The following is a 16,254-nucleotide window of genomic DNA, read 5'->3' on the forward strand; positions in this document are numbered from 1 at the left end:
AAAAAAAAATGGTAAATGTCATTTATTTAACGTTAATTTTACATCTAGGAGCCGCGTGCGGTCGTATCCACCCAGTTGGATCAGGACCGATGGTGTGGTATCAACTTTTCGAATACGCCATTGGGCATTGGTTACAAAAAGCTACCGAGCACGTCATAGGCTGCGTATTATGTAGTCCCGGTTGTTTCTCCCTTTTCCGAGGAAAAGCCCTGATGGACGACAACGTCATGAAGAAATATACGACATGGTGAGATGATTACATCCCAAAAAAAGTGATTTTAAATCTTCTTTTCCAGTTCGGGCGAAGCGAGACATTACGTTCAATACGATCAAGGAGAGGATCGCTGGCTCTGCACTTTATTACTCCAAAGAGGATATAGAGTCGAATATTCGGCCGCTTCGGATGCTTACACCCACGCCCCCGAAGGTTTCAACGAGTTCTTCAACCAACGTCGTCGATGGGTACCGTCTACAATAGCTAACATCATGGATCTTCTAATGGATTATAAAAAAACCATCGAAGTCAATGATAATATATCCATGCCGTACATCGGTTACCAGATATTGCTCATGGGAGGTACCATCTTGGGTCCCGGTACCATATTTCTTATGTTGGTGGGGGCGTTCGTCGCTGCTTTCCAGATAGATAATTGGACGAGTTTTTATTACAACATTTGGCCCATTCTACTCTTCATGTTTGTATGTTTCACCTGCAAATCGAATATACAGGTAAAACAAAAATTACTTATTAATAAAAGTAAATAATTATATTTTTAATTCCAGTTAATCGTTGCTCAAATTCTTTCGACTGGTTACGCCCTAATCATGATGGCTGTGATAGTTGGTACCGCTCTCCAATTAAGAGAAGACGGCGTCGGTTCTCCTTCCGCCATTTTCTTAATAGCCATGACGGGTTCGTTCATGATAGCCGCCATTTTACATCCGCAAGAATTTTGGTGCATCGTACCCGGTATAATTTATCTATTATCGATACCATCTATGTATCTATTATTAATCCTATATTCTATTATCAATTTGAATAACGTATCTTGGGGTACAAGAGAAGTAGCCGTTAAAAAAACAAAAAAAGTAAGTCGAATTTAACCTCAAAACCCCCGATTAACAATTTCAAATTACAGGAATTAGAAGAAGAAAGGAAACAAGCCGAGTTGGAGAAGAAGAAAGCGAAACAAAAATCTTTATTAGGGTTCCTTCAAAATGGCGGCGTTAATGATGATGATGAAGGTAGCATCGAAATATCTTTAGCCGGATTGTTTAGATGCATGTTGTGCACTCATAAAAAATCCGGGGACGAAAAGGCGCAACTTATGCACATCGCGGATTCGTTGGACGGTTTAGCTAAACGATTGGACCATATAGAAAAGTAATATTACAACTTTTTCTCGTTTAATTCGTTTATTCGAAACGATTTTTTTTAGGGTGGTTGATCCGGCCGGTCACCGTTCGAGGAAACGGAGTATGTCTTCTTCGTCTCGGCACGGCGATCATCTTAAACCGGTTAACGAAGAAGAGGAAGAATCTTCGGACGAATCAGATGATGATACGGCGTCTATTACACCGAAAAATAAGCGAGACGATTTGTTGAATCCTTATTGGATCGAAGATCCGGATGTACTGAAGGGTGAAGTGGAATATTTGAGTAGCAACGAGTTGCAATTTTGGAAAGATCTGTTGGAAAAATATCTGTATCCTATAGATGAGAATAAGGAAGAGAAAGTAAGAAATTTTTGATTTCTTTTTAAATTTTTATCACATATAAAACGCTACTTTCAGTATAAAACCTGTGAACTAGAGATATCACTATAAAAACCACAGAATTTGATCCCTAGGTGTGTACTAAAACGATTTCTAACCTAAAAACGAATAAAAACATTTCCAACAAAATCAGATTCAGAAGAATCACTATGAAAATTCCAGAAATTGTTTTCTCAATTTGTATTTAAAGATTTCTAACAGAAATAGAAAAAAAAACTCTCTAGAAGGCTCTTATCTAGAGATATCACTATGAAAACCACAGAATTCGATCTCTAGATGTGTATTCCAAATTTGTATTTAAATGATTTCTAACAGAAATGAAAAGTAATCCCTCTAGAAGACTCATCTAGGAATATCACTATAAAAGCTACAGAATTCAATCTCTAGATACGTACTAAAATGATTTCTAACCTAAAATTGAATAGAAACATTTCTAATAGACTCGGACTTAGAAGAATCACTATAAAAAGTCAAAAGTTTGTTTTCCAAATTAGTATTAAAATGATTTCTAATAGAAATGAATAGAAAACTCTCCAGAAGACTCTCTTCTATGAATATCACTATAAAAACCACAGAATTCGATCCCTAGATGTGTACTAAAACGATTTCTATCCTAAAAGTTAATAGAGGCACTATTTTCAATCAATTGTAATGTAGAGACATGTAGAAACTTCTTGTTAACCCTTTTGATGAGTAAAGTTCAATAAACTGTAAATAAATAATTTATTAAATGAAACAGTCATAAAAATTTACAGAAACCCTTATAACACGAAAGATAGATTAATCGACTCAATTTAGAAGACAAATACCCAAATTACACAAATGGTAACTAAACTTGAGTCAAAAATATACCCAAATTACATATAAGCAGGAATATTGTAGCAAAGTATTTAAGGACGAGGTAATTGGAAGAAAAATATTGAAAAACTGAATGATAAAGACAAACAGATATTGTAATATATTCAAAAATAATGTGTTTAACTTAAATATCACTATTGTTACCATTTTATTTGGCTACAAGTTTTTCTTTAGATTCAATTACTACCATATAATATCACCGTTAGGTAAACATTCTGAATATAAATAAAACAATATTTTATGTTGTGTTTGAAATATATTATAAATATTAAGTTACTAACCTTAAAATTGCAATAATAAATTAGCGGCTTTTAAAAAACTCTAGTTTATAAAATTATTATACATATAAACAAATAACTACTTCGTAAATAAAAATGACAGTAAAAGTGACAGCTGTCAGAAAAGGGCAGAATGACTTCTAAATAGAACCATAGACATAGTATTACCAGAACATTAATATCTTTTTAACTCTATCAGTTCATAATGAGGTATTCGTAGTTTTGTGGTATTGGTAAATTGAACTGATGAATTGTTCTGAAATATTTTGGCTAGGATATGACGTTATATAACGGCGCCATATTCGAATAATGATTTTGTTTATTCAAAACATCAAAATATATCTAAAGGAATATTATAAATAACATAATATATATTTAACATTGAAAGATTTGAATTAAACTTTATATCAAACAAATATATGTTACTGTTTCGTGTTTTAACGAAGTTCTTTGGTTTCCATTATTGTAATCATCGTTAATTGTTTTATTACATATTTTTTGCAAAAAATTATAGGCCCGTATAGCAGCCGACCTGAAGGAGCTAAGGGATCAATCGGTTTTCGCTTTCTTTATGATGAACGCCCTTTTTGTATTAATTGTATTTTTGCTGACCTTGAAAAAAGACTATCTGCACATCAAATGGCCCTTCGGAGTACGCACTAACATAACCTACGACGAAACAACACAAGAGGTAATTTTAAATGGGTAACATGGTATCTTTATTGGTGACGAGAACATTTTTTTTTTTCGTTTCCCAGCCGTGTCAACCGAAAAAGGAACCATGTAACCCACCTTTCAACCTCATCTAATACCCACTGATTTTTTTACAGGAAAGGATAGCAAAAGACTTGATAGAGCTACGCAACAAGTCGGTTTTTGCTTTCCTCATGTTTAACGCTTTATTCGTATTAGGAGTGTTTCTACTCCAATTGAATAAGGATCAAATTCACGTTAAATGGCCTTTAGGCGTTCGAACTAATATAACGTATGTTGAGGAGACCTCAGAGGTATTTAAACGGTCTTTAATTGTGTAGGCCTTCTGCTCGGGACTGGAATGAAATTACTAATAAGTCTCTTTGGTATGGGACTTAACTACCTACCGATTTTTATTTTTGTTTTCTTTTCTCCAAAAAAATAAAAAAAAAACATTTCTGTTCTCGAACAGTTCATTTTGACTCAAATACTCAAATTTTTCCTCGAATTACAATAATAAAAAATGACATTCCCTGTATATAAAAGTCTGGAAACGAGCTATAACGGCCATGTGTAAGAGAGAGACATCTGTGTCCTTTTCTATTCTATTTTGTGGTCTCGCGAATGTAAGCAAAACATACCAAATTTGCATTTGACTATTCTCTTATTGTAATTTATATCTATAAATGTTATTTCCTTCATAAAAATTCTATAATTTGTTATATGTTTCAATATACAATAAAATTACTGTTTCGCGCGCTTCTTTTATTGGAGCCGCCATTTATTAGCTCGAGGTCAACCAATCGCGTGTAACGCCATCTGTATGTTAAAGACAGAACTTACCGGCGCATTTATAAAGGCCAAGTGTCGGTAAAAAAGAATACTGCTGTATTAAAAAAACGATGACGATCGAGAATGAGATGTTGCCAAGTTTACAACTATAGGAATCTCTTTATATTGAAATGAACTGTTGGAAAATGGATTAAACACTAGACACTTGTGATTAATACACTACTTTTTTTTCAATAATTGATACACTAGTCGACGTGTACGACATCTTGTCACATATATCACGTTTATTCACAAATAAAATATATTTTCACTAAAACTGGAAAGGAGATCCTAAAGCACAATGTAAAAAAATCACCGTTGAAAAGGCATATCTAATTTTATTAACTATTGAATGATATCGTCGTTTGTAGATTTCTACAAATTTCGATATTTTTCTCTAACGCACATCTCATAACATTTTACTAACACATTACTGACATTCCATCAAAACATCTAATTTACCTCATTTTTCATTTGAAAAAATTTCAATTCATTCGTCTATTTTTATTATTTCATCATTTTTCACTAAATTTATCAAAATAAAATTATTTGTTCATCATAATTTTGATTTAAAACATTTTTGTAGGATAAAGTACGGTCCTGTTGGGTCGTCCATAAATTCAACACATCTACGACACTTCGCTATATCCAAAATGAAAAAATTTTTTTGCTTTTTATCGAGATTCCATTTTATAATCACTTTTTAACAATTTCATTTAATAATCATACGCATTTTTTCATACCACGTCTCACGAATCGAGTATATTGCAAAAAAAATGATATATATGAACTTCCGACCATAATGTACTTATTTCCTTGATGTTTGATTGTTTCTAATGTGAATAATAAGATTAAATTACTAAAATTGTATTCCCAGAAACAATTACTCAATACATGATATTTTTAGCACGTTTTATAATTTCTTGATGAATAAAAAGTAACGTAAACAAAACGTCATCACCCATCTCTATAAAATGTATTGAGTGAAAGTTGTCTGTAACATGCATGTTAGTTATTTCGAAAATATTTACTTCCAGAACAAATTAAAAGAAAAAACTTGTTAATCTAAAATGATCTTTATAAACAAACCACTAAATACCTTCTAAATTTAATTGTAAACAAATATTTTGTCGTAAAAATAACTATTCAAAATGATTTAAAATTTGACAACACTGTTAAAAGTAACATTCTAAGAAATCAAACAATAATTGTCAGTTGAGGACGACAAGATTGATAGAGAATAGGTTGCCCAATGACCTGGATGCTACGTGACGTCACTTGTTCAAAACGATCCAAAATTACTCAATACATGATATTTTTAGCAAGTTTTATAATTTCTTGATGAATAAAAAGTAACGTAAACAAAACGTCATCACCCATCTCTATAAAATGTATTGAGTGAAAGTTGTCTGTAACATGCATGTTAGTTATTTCGAAAATATTTACTTCCAGAACAAATTAAACGAAAAAACTTGTTAATCTAAAATGATCTTTATAAACAAACCACTAAATACAATCTAAATTTTACTGTAAACAAATATTTTGTCGTAAAAATAACTATTCAAAATGATTTAAAACTTGACAACACTGTAAAAAGTAACATTCTAAGAAATCAAACAATAAATTGTCAGTTGAGGACGACAAGATTGGTAGAGAATAGGTTGCCCAATAACCCGGATGCAACAGAAGTCGTGACGTCACGTGTTCAAAATATAAAGTGTTTACGTTTCATTTGTGCTTCGTATTCGATTTTTTATGCCGAATCAGTGTTGATATAATTATAATTTATATAAAAAACGTGCCATGTCAATATTCTAGACTGGTATTAAATTTCAAACGATTTAAGAAGCAAATTGTTTTGGAAGTAATGACCCACTAAATTCTGTTATAAATTTCGATGTTGAAAAAAAATTTTCGATTTTTTAGGTCCATATATCAAAAGAATATCTTCAACTGGAACCGATCGGTCTTGTATTCGTCTTCTTTTTCGCTTTAATTTTGGTTATACAATTCGTAGCCATGTTGTTCCATAGATTTGGGACTTTAGCCCATATTCTCGCATCTACAGAACTCAACTGGACTTGTACGAAAAAGGTGAAATTTGAATCCAACCTAACCTAACCTAACATAACCGCGAAATAATTTTTAGAAAGAAGAAATGTCTCCTAACGCTCTTCTGGACAAACAAGCTGTGGAAATCGTGAAACAACTACAACGTCTGCAAGGTATCGATGGGGACTACGATAATGATTCCGGATCCGGACCAGATAGGATCGGCAGAAGAAAAACTATACACAATTTAGAAAAAGCGGCTCAAAAGAAAAGACAAATAGGCACTTTAGACGTTGCTTTCAAGAAGAGATTCGCTAAACTCAACGCCAATCCCGAAGGAGGTTAGTAATAATATTATTTTAAGAAAAAATTGAGAAAATAAATTCCAATTTCCAGGTACGCCGGTGTTGAGTCGTCGAATGACGATGAGAAGGGAAACAATGAAGGCACTGGAGGTTAGAGTAAACTCTGTGATGGCGGAACGTAGAAAATCCCACATGCAAACTTTGGGCGCCAAAAACGAATTCAATGGAACCAACAACAATATCAGAACGCACAGGAGCAGTGTTGCCAGCAGTATTCCCGCGAAAGAAGTTTTCGAAAACGGTCACGTTAATCAGGCGTTCGAAGAGGAAATTTATGGTAGTAGAAACTCTTTACCGATGCATACTAGAGGTAACACTGTTAGTTGGATGGGGAGTAATAGTCGAATGTAAAATTTAGTTGGATCAAAATATTGTTATACAAAATGTTCCAGTGTTCAATTTTAGGTCCTTTAGTTTTGTTTGAAACGATGTTGTTTCAGTATGTTTACTTTCTTAGTCTATGGATTGATCAATAAATCAAGTTTTCCGTCCTATATTGCCAGATTGGTTAGAAATTATTATAATCTGTGATTTTGTTATCAAAAACATGAACACAATTAAATAATCTTCCATTGAAACAATTCGTTTTTAAATGAAAATTAAATCTATGCAAAATACTCAATTTTACTTTGTGAATACTCGACGAAACTCAATTCTAATATTGAAATTTTTGTTTTGTAAATAATTTTTTGTACATACACCATAATTTAATTATTTTTCGTAATATTTTTTTAAATATTTCTCCTAAAAATAAGACTTGCTAGCTCAACTTTTTTAGGCATCATTTTGATTATTTTTTTATAATTTAAGTTGTATTTATATATTTTTATATTAATGTGATATATATGCAATATAAAATTTGTATGTAATCGTTGGTTTTATTTAATAAAATCCTTTACCTTAAATATACGAAATAAAAAATACAAATGATTGTTTCAATCAATTCATAACACATATATCACTAAAGCACATACTAGCATTTTTAAAAATGCACAGAAAATTGGATCTTTTCGATCAAATCAAATGTTTGCTCCTTAATTTATTTAACTAAAGACTGTAGCCAAATATCGTAATTTTATTTGGTTAAGCTGATTTAGTAATGAAAAGTATGACATATGTCAAATTTGATTTCCGATGCGTTCTTTTGTGTGAGCTATATATAATGACAGATAAGGTTCATATACTAAAAATTGTGCGCTCTTCTGAATGAAGTGTAATTCAGTAAATTACGAAATATTAAATACGGTCTTTTACATAAACTTGCAGCTCTCTCTGGCTCATTTTGTCATATTGGCTTCAGTACGTTCCTCTGTATTAGTATCTTGCTACTAAATTAATTGCGCTTTTTCTAACGCTTTAGTACATTTCTTCCAGTTCTTTTATTGCTATTAAACTATTTGTAGATATTTCTAGCACTTAAAGTTAAATTTAGGAAAAAATATTTTATTAACTTATTAGCGTTCCTTTGTGTCATTTTCTTGCTGTTCAACTGACTGTACTGATTTCTGGTGCGTTCATTTGTGTTAAATTTAGAAAATAGTTTTTTAACGCTTCAGTACGTTCCTTTGTATTATTATATTGATCTTATAAAATATTTTAATAGCGTACGTTTCTTTGTGTTGTTTTCTTCGCATTCAGTTAACTACACCGATGTACGTTTTTTGTGTTAAATTTTGAAAATAATATTTTGATAACGTACAAATACGTTCCTTTGTATCGATTTCTTCGCGTTCAGCCAACTGCACCGATTTCTAGTACGTTTTTTGTGTTAAATTTTGAAAACAATATTTTGATAACGTACAAATACGTTCCTTTGTATCGATTTCTTCGCGTTCAGCCAACTGCACCGATCTCTAGTACGTTTTTTGTGTTAAATTTTGAAAACAATATTTTGATAACGCACAAATACGTTCCTTTGTATCGATTTCTTCGCGTTCAGCCAACTGCACCGATCTCTAGTACGTTTTTTGTGTTAAATTTTCAAAACAATATTTTGATAACGCACAAATACGTTCCTTTGTATCGATTTCTTCCAACTGCACCGATCTCTAGTGCGTTTTTTGTGTTAAATTTTGAAAATATTGCGTTACCGCTCCAGTACAGCCTAAATTTTGGTATTACAACAAAATGAATTAATGTATTTATTCAGAAAAAAAAATATAAACACAAAAATTTGAAAAAAACTAGATCAAGTATTTTTAAAAAATTGATAATCGAGTATGCAAGTTTCAATTTCCTCCGTTTTATCAATAGCTTCCAATTTTGTCTCCACCACCGGATTCACATCCACGGGGGTGGCGTAATCCAAATCGGGCAACTGATCCATAGGTATGAGTTTAGATTGCACGACTTCGCATTTCATAATGTTCCCTTCCTCGTCTAGATCATTAATAGTAATCATGACATTCTCTTCGACGCCATCTCGATCACCACCATCGTTCCGGTCCGCGTTCTCTTTACCTTCATCGGTAATATGAACCACGTAACCGGTTTTAGAATCACTATCGTATCTGAAGTTATACGACGGGGCTTCTTTCACGCTACCGCTCGCCTGCATCGACTCGCTTCGTATCAAATCCTGCGTCACTTCCAAGCTTTCGTAACGGACCGTTTGGAGCCTATGGATTCCATCTTCATCTTTACGGTACCTACAAAATCGTCTTACCTAGAAGGTCTTCGCGCAGATGTAGAACAAAAAGTGCGACACAAGGGTCTGATGTTCTGACGCCATTAACGATTAGAACTTACCGAAACCTGGTGTGACCCGAAGGCCATCGGTAATCGTGATATTCGGTTAAATGGGTGGTCAAATATGTACCGCGTTTATATCGTTTTTTACAACAATGACATTCATACACCGAACCAACCTAAAAATTCGAAAAAAAAAAAATATATTTCCACGATAAAAATTGATGAATCTCGAAGGGTTATGACAGAAATTTAGGTATAGGACATTTAAGGGACCGATATGATTATTATTTTCGTGGGAAGGGATGAAAATGGAGGGGAAAACCGCTTTATATTTACCGAATCGTGCATTTTGACGCAGTGATTATCCATTCCGACTTTAGATCGGCATTCGAATTCGCACAGATAACATTTTAAAGGATTTTCTTCTTCGTGGATTTTCAAATGTGTGTTCAAATTATATTTTTCCACGAATCTGAAACGATTTACACACAAAAACATATTTTAATACCATACACGTCAATATTTGTATCGAAAAACCATCAATATAGACACCGATCGACTCGGTAATTATCGGAAGAGTACGGGGCAGGGTTGCCAGCTCGGAGCGACAGAAATCCGGGATATTAAATAAGTTGTCGATGTCGATGCTTCTAAAAGGCGTTTAAAATTGATTTACTCACCTTTTATCGCAATTCGGGCATCGATACGGTTTAAAATCGATGTGCTTGAATCGAATGTGTTTAGCTAGAACCGAAGGCTTCGAACAAGTCATATCGCACATGGTGCATTTGTAATGATTAACGTGGGACCTCATATGATCCCTGAGCAATCTTTCCGTGGGAAACAACTTGACGCATTGGGAACATTGATAAGTTTGTACTGAAACAAATAAATTTCCGGTTCGTTTTATCATTTTTTTTCTATGTTTCGAAACGAGCGATTACAATCGACTTACAAGCTGTCGATAATTGGGTTTTCTGGCGTTTCCTGTGATCGCAAAATTTGGTTTTATTCGAAAATAATCTGTTGCAATTGGCGCATCCCATTATTTTTTCTTTGGTGTGGGTTTTAAGGTGGTCCGCTAATTTTGTTTGGGTCGCGTATTTCGTATTGCAAGCTGAAACGATTCGATAAATTATTCTCGAGAATTGTTAACGCGTTTAGATTCTTACCGTTCCAACAACATTCTATAACCTCATTATTTTTCGCCATTTTGGGATTATTTTTGATATGTACGTTCATGTGGTTCAGGAAGTCGAATATAGTCCAAAAACTGAAAGTGCAATGTTGCCATTCGCATTCGTAACCCGATTTTAATGAGGGCAACACGCTCAAATACGATTCTGTGCATTTCGGTAATTTTTCCCTTGTTGCGACGTTATCGCCTATATTTTTCAATTTCGATAAGTAACCGTGGAAAGATAAATGTTGCATTAATAATTCTACACTTTCGATTTCCTCTGTATCGCAATCTATCCACTGACATACGAGATCTTCTAAAATTATTATTTATTTAATCGTATTTTCATATTTCCGCCGAATTTATATTTACCCGAAGAATCGGTGGCGTGTTTTACCAAATGTGTATTAAAATTTTCCCAAGAATTGAAAATTTCATTACAAGAACCCCATTTACATTCCAAGTTTAACCGTTCCTCGGACAACTTCACGATTTGACTCCTCTTTTTTCTCTTTATCTATGAAAATAATTTATAAACGTTGCCAAATATTAAACTATTTGTTTTAATATAAATTTCCGGTAAATGGAATATTAGTTATAGAATATAACACATAATATATGTACAAAATAATCGATTAATTTACGTCAAATTATAAATACTAATCGATTACATTCGACTGCTCGAGTGGTATTAGTCATAATTATATAATGAATAATCGCGTATAATCACGTAATTATAATCAAATCGTCATTTCTATTGATTAATTTAAGCATAAATTATAGAATAAAATGAAAACTTTATAAAAATAAGTTAAATATACACATAAATTTTAAAATTGAATTCAATAAATTATACGTCCGCTATAGGTAAGTTTAGACACAACTTACAAAGTGTCAATTGAATTGACAAATGACGTAAAACATATGTATTTGAGTGGAATGATTTGAAATTTATTTTACTTCTGTTGTTTGTGTAAATAAAATATTACGTGAGATTTAATTTAGTATTAATAAATAATGTAAAAATTTTAACGTTCCTTTGCGTATATATAAAATAAAATAATGTTATCTAGTTTAAAGGAAAAGATACTAAATGTCTCGTTGTTTAACAATGGGGAGGAATCGCAGTTATCAAAAAAGAGATTGATAAACGTGAACGCGGGAGCAGAAATTTTAGCCCATTACCAAAATAATTGGGAAGAGCTACATGGGATAAACGAAGAAAACGCAGAAAAAGCGGAGAAATTGGCAGATGAGATAGAAAAAATATCTACTTTTGTGGGTGATAATAAAAAAAACCTGGAATTTATTAATAACACAGTGGTATACTCAAAATTATCGTCGAGTATAAGTAAATGTTTGGAAGATATACAGCGGTTGTATGAATCATCGGAAAACATTGAAAAGAAACTGATAAAATTAGAGGATTTGATAGACGAAGCGGATTTTAATAAAATGAAAAACAGACACGCGTATCATTTAGAACAGTATAAAATGAGAAAAGATGAATCGTTAACTAATTTAACAGCGGAATTGAAAGTTAAACACCTCAAAAAAGTAGAAGAATACGAGTTGAGTAAAAAAGAGTTACTAAAAGAAAGGCAGCAAGTTTTTCAAGATGCGTTTAAGAACGACTTGGAAATTTATAAAAATTCGGGAATTGTCCCAGGTCAAATTCAAAATAAAAGACGAAATGGAGCATTGTTGGAAGAAATACAGCTAGATTATGACCAAAAGGAGTTGGATCAGTTTTTTAATGATGATATAAAAGGCAGTTAGTTATTATTTTGTAATATTGTTAAAAATGGAGAGGTATATTTTTGTATATATAAAAATTTTATACTAACACAACTTTGACTTTTATTTGAATCACTTGGTATAAACAAAATTATCAATTTCTTATTCCTTAGACCTTTTTTATATTGTCTAGTCGATTAATTATTTGATTTTAGGTCTGATTTACTCGAAATTTCGTTCAAAAAAGAAAACAACTTGACGTTTCGATCTTTATCAAAATATTAGTTCAAAACGTAGAGATTTTTTTCTGTTTTTGAACGAAATTTCAATTAAAAGAGACCTAAAATTAAATCAAAATATTTTTTATATTACTCTCTGTTGATCTTGATAGTACATTTGAACTACTAATTGCAGTACTTACAATGAGGTTAGAAAAAAATAGAAAAAAAATGTTGGATGGTCTTAAATACACAATTTAACTGCATCTGATTGATATTTTTTACATGTGAGTCACTTAGTTGAAAAAAAATCAACATTAAAACTGAATTATTTCAATACAGATCACTCAGAATGTTTAGTGGTACATTTGAACTACAAGATATCTCAAAAGAAAGTTCAATGGATATAGAAGATCGAAGAGACCAGATCAGCATTGTATAAACCAAAATTTCGGATGTCCAAAATCTTCTAGAAAGATCAGAAACATAGACAATATTGACTTGTCTATTCGAAAGCATGCTATTGCATCAAACGTGCATAGATCATCATTATTTCGCATTTTTCACAAATATTGGGGGTACAGGCTCACAAAACTGACTAGGATCAACAATTTAAGCCTCGGGGTGCCGGTGAGAAGCTTCATTTCGTAAACCAGATGATTCAGCGTTTTCCAACGTTTACCAACATCTTGTTTTTCATGTTTAAGTTGCAAAACTTAAATGGTTATAACCAAAGAACACGTGGAATAGATCTCCAGTAGAGGTAGCCTTGTACTAATTACGAGATGTTAAAATAATTAACAATGGTGTTAAGAGGTATCGAATAAACAATTTAACTGTATTTTTATGAATGTGCCACTATTGAAAGTGATTAATTTCAAGGCATATCACGCAGTGGTACATTTGAACTACTAATTGCATTGCGGTACCTATAAAACTGTTAAAAAATGGAAAAAAAATATAAGGTGGTCTCTAATACACAATTAACTGTATATAAATGATACTTTTGACATGTAGGTCGCTTAGATTGAGAAATCAATATTAAAAGTGATTTATTTCAATGCATATAACGAAAATGTTCTGTGGTACATTGCAACTACTAATTACAGTACCTACAATGAGGTTAGAAAAAAACAAATACACAATTTAACTGTATAATATTCGAAAAATGCCCGTTTCAGCAACAACAAAAATTCTAAATGTGCACAAAAACTGAGACGATAAACCAAAAAATTATTTTTCATTTGGACTAACATATATTTTTAATTAACTTATAGCTAAAGGGACAGGAATTTTAAGAAACTAATGCTTGTAATAAAACGATTTTAGGAAATTTCTATAAGTTAATACAAAAAATTTTTATCGGTCTCACTGGTTAATTCAATAACGATGAATATTTGAAAATTCTTTGCAATATCTTCATTATAAGTGTACTGAGTTAATCAGTTTTCATGAATAACAAATCTAAATTGTGCCACAACTTTTTGAACAAAATAAACAAACAAAAAAATTCATGATAATAACTTTATATTTCTTCTATCAAATTATTTTTTTATTAAATGAATAAAATAATGTAGAATCGATTTATTAAGGATGAAAAATATCTAAAGATTATATCTGCATTGTTTTTTTAGTATTTCCGCAAATCTAAAGCTACAGGACTAAATAGTTTCAAGTAGTTTTTCATTTATCATAAGAATATCATAAGAAAAAAAAATTAAAATATATAGGATAATTCTTGTTATTTATATAATGTTAGGTATAGGAATGATCCTTATGGTGCTTTATTTTTCACTTTAGTCTCAATTTTAATCAATTCGGTCAAACATTTTTATATACAAATAAATAGTATTGAAAGTGTATTAAAATAAAGAAAAATGATACTTACAGGTGATACTGGTTCATCTATAACTAATTCTGATTGGGAATCTTCCGAATTTAATGTGATTAACTTTCTTATTTTGGAAGGTTTTTCATTTTGCACCACATGCTCAAAAACAGCTAATTTATTTTTGCGTTTTCCATATTCTTCTTGTTCCTCCATTATATATTATATTAAATATCTTTTACGCTTTTTTCAACGTATAATTGTAGTTTTAATACATCAGATTGTAAAGAATTGAGAGGCACTATATCAACAGAATGATCTGAACAATCTTTTTCATATAATTCTACCCAAGGAAAATTCTAAAATATCAAATTTATCGTAGATTTGAAAAAATCTACAAGTTAAACGCATACTTACTTCATAACTCGGATTCTGATTAAATTCCAAGTTTGAATAAGCTGTTACCTGAAGTCTTATACTAAAAGTCGAATTTTTATCCAAACCTTCTAAATAATCTAAAGTAGTATGCAATTTTAAAATAAAGTTTCTCATAAATTGCTCAAGATCAATTAAAAAAGGATCACTAAAAAATTTTTAACATAAAAATAATACAGACCATTACGAAAATTATTACCTTTCAGTATTAGTTTTAAGATCTAATATTTCAAAAATATATTTCTCACAGATAAAATCTCCGTTATGTATACAGAGATATATTTTATTGAGCTGATTTTTTTTAGAATGGAAACTAATTGCTTTCAAAATCTCCTTAATGTATTCGTTTACATCTGGTTGAATGCACTGGTAGACGGCTACTCCATATTTTCGTCGTCTCGAGAATATTGCTTCTGGATAAAGTTTCTTAGCATACAGAATGTTGTGAATAACAACTTCCACAAATTCACACAAAATATCAGAAGGTGCTAAAATTTGCACTAATAATAAATTCGAATAATAATAATATATTTGTTATTTACCAGTTTTTATAGACATACCAACTAACTCATAATCTGTCGATATAAATATGTCATAGTTTGAAAAGTGACTTTCCCGCTTAAAATATTTCACACTGTTGCCAGGGTTCGAAATTTTTACGATTTACAAGGTTTGTTCCAAGCTGCTAATCAGGACCGTTCTTGGAAGCGTTTAATGATATTTTCTGCAGAATCTCCGGCTACGCACAGTTCTTGTAACAGTACTTATCAATTCAGTATCGAAAAGGGAAAAGTTCACAAACGATACCTAAGTCGGAACACGTAATCTCTATTGCGGTTTTTTGATGGGTTGGAACGAACCTATTATTGTAGTAACTAATTATTATCACAAAACCTTTACAAGTATAGTTTTTATAAAATCTATAAGGTTTTGAAAGCATTTTCTAATAACTTATAAATATAAAATGTTTCAAAAATGGATATCGACAGTACACGTCATCATCAAAATAGGAATCTTGTTTTGTCTATGTTTATACCAAATGAGAACATTAATTATTTACAATAACTCATCCTCAATATTGATTTCATGTTTTTATTTCCATTTTTTCTCAAGTTTCTTCGATTTTCCATTAAAAAAATTCGTTTTGATAATTTAAATTAGTAAATTGGAAATATGGTAGAATTGAGATTAAAAAAACTGCATCTAATTCATAAATTTTATCCTACGAGAGTGAGTTTTCAAAATTATTATAATATAATAATAAAAAGTTGTACAAAAATTTACATTAGAAAACTTTTCGACTCGTACTAGT

General features: G+C 31.3%; 4 protein-coding genes and 1 long non-coding RNA gene across 8 annotated transcripts in view; 2 read left to right on the forward strand and 3 right to left on the reverse strand.

Annotated features, from left to right (window-relative positions):
- Window positions 1–7,722, forward strand: part of LOC130898198 (chitin synthase chs-2) — a 53,503-nt gene extending 45,781 nt beyond the window's left edge. For 2 of the 3 annotated variants that reach the window (XM_057807296.1, XM_057807298.1), the window contains 9 exons: window positions 49–247; window positions 297–729; window positions 784–1,089; window positions 1,140–1,384; window positions 1,440–1,737; window positions 3,427–3,603; window positions 6,363–6,530; window positions 6,586–6,829; window positions 6,885–7,722. In XM_057807296.1, the coding sequence (XP_057663279.1) occupies window positions 49–247; window positions 297–729; window positions 784–1,089; window positions 1,140–1,384; window positions 1,440–1,737; window positions 3,427–3,603; window positions 6,363–6,530; window positions 6,586–6,829; window positions 6,885–7,204 (2,390 nt within the window). In that variant the 3' untranslated portion in view covers window positions 7,205–7,722. Of the gene's footprint in view, window positions 1–48; window positions 248–296; window positions 730–783; window positions 1,090–1,139; window positions 1,385–1,439; window positions 1,738–3,426; window positions 3,604–3,742; window positions 3,920–6,362; window positions 6,531–6,585; window positions 6,830–6,884 lie in introns of all 3 variants that reach the window. The other variant, XM_057807297.1, reaches the window with a different exon arrangement.
- LOC130898200 (uncharacterized) lies at window positions 8–3,026 on the reverse strand. The gene is made up of 2 exons (XR_009059845.1): window positions 2,916–3,026; window positions 8–710 (listed from the first exon to the last, which is right to left on the reverse strand). It is a non-coding gene; the product is annotated as an uncharacterized LOC130898200 (long non-coding RNA).
- A 1,258-nt stretch (window positions 7,723–8,980) lies between the features above and the next one.
- LOC130898201 (histone H4 transcription factor) lies at window positions 8,981–15,072 on the reverse strand. Of its 2 annotated transcripts, none has more exons than XM_057807302.1 (9): window positions 14,925–15,072; window positions 14,568–14,866; window positions 11,097–11,241; window positions 10,717–11,037; window positions 10,500–10,661; window positions 10,225–10,423; window positions 9,881–10,016; window positions 9,602–9,720; window positions 8,981–9,501 (listed from the first exon to the last, which is right to left on the reverse strand). In XM_057807302.1, the coding sequence occupies exons 2-9, from the start codon at window positions 14,721–14,723 to the stop codon at window positions 9,042–9,044; spliced, it is 1,698 nt and encodes a 565-aa protein (XP_057663285.1). In that variant the 5' UTR covers window positions 14,724–14,866; window positions 14,925–15,072; the 3' UTR covers window positions 8,981–9,041. The 2 variants fall into 2 exon arrangements, with proteins under 2 accessions (XP_057663285.1, XP_057663284.1); XM_057807301.1 differs by having other exon boundaries at window positions 10,717–11,040.
- Window positions 11,235–12,575, forward strand: LOC130898203 (dysbindin protein homolog). Its single transcript, XM_057807305.1, has one exon. It carries the CDS (start codon window positions 11,787–11,789, stop codon window positions 12,501–12,503), a length of 717 nt encoding a protein of 238 aa, XP_057663288.1. The 5' UTR covers window positions 11,235–11,786; the 3' UTR covers window positions 12,504–12,575.
- LOC130898069 (mitotic spindle assembly checkpoint protein MAD2B-like) lies at window positions 14,735–15,500 on the reverse strand. The gene is made up of 4 exons (XM_057807111.1): window positions 15,485–15,500; window positions 15,142–15,442; window positions 14,925–15,090; window positions 14,735–14,866 (listed from the first exon to the last, which is right to left on the reverse strand). Exons 1-4 carry the CDS (start codon window positions 15,498–15,500, stop codon window positions 14,735–14,737), a joined length of 615 nt encoding a protein of 204 aa, XP_057663094.1.
- Between the last annotated feature and the right edge of the window lie 754 nt (window positions 15,501–16,254).

The sequence above is a fragment of the Diorhabda carinulata genome, chromosome 9, assembly GCF_026250575.1.
Source record: "Diorhabda carinulata isolate Delta chromosome 9, icDioCari1.1, whole genome shotgun sequence".
Taxonomy (NCBI): Eukaryota; Metazoa; Arthropoda; class Insecta; order Coleoptera; family Chrysomelidae; genus Diorhabda; species Diorhabda carinulata.

Excerpts from the sequence above, each read along its gene's own strand:
- LOC130898069 (XM_057807111.1), bottom strand. Across the intron at positions 15,091-15,141 it reads CTTAAAACTAATACTGAAAG|TGATCCTTTTTTAATTGATC; the intron begins GTAATAATTTTC and ends AAAATTTTTTAG. Across the intron at positions 14,867-14,924 it reads ATCAGAATCCGAGTTATGAA|AATTTTCCTTGGGTAGAATT; the intron begins GTAAGTATGCGT and ends TTGATATTTTAG.
- LOC130898203 (XM_057807305.1), top strand. The coding sequence starts at position 11,787 with ATGTTATCTAGTTTAAAGGAAAAGATACTAAATGTCTCGTTGTTTAAC.
- LOC130898201 (XM_057807301.1), bottom strand. The coding sequence starts at position 14,723 with ATGGAGGAACAAGAAGAATATGGAAAACGCAAAAATAAATTAGCTGTT. Across the intron at positions 11,041-11,096 it reads ACACGCCACCGATTCTTCGG|AAGATCTCGTATGTCAGTGG; the intron begins GTAAATATAAAT and ends TAATAATTTTAG. Across the intron at positions 9,721-9,880 it reads GCGTCAAAATGCACGATTCG|GTTGGTTCGGTGTATGAATG; the intron begins GTAAATATAAAG and ends TCGAATTTTTAG.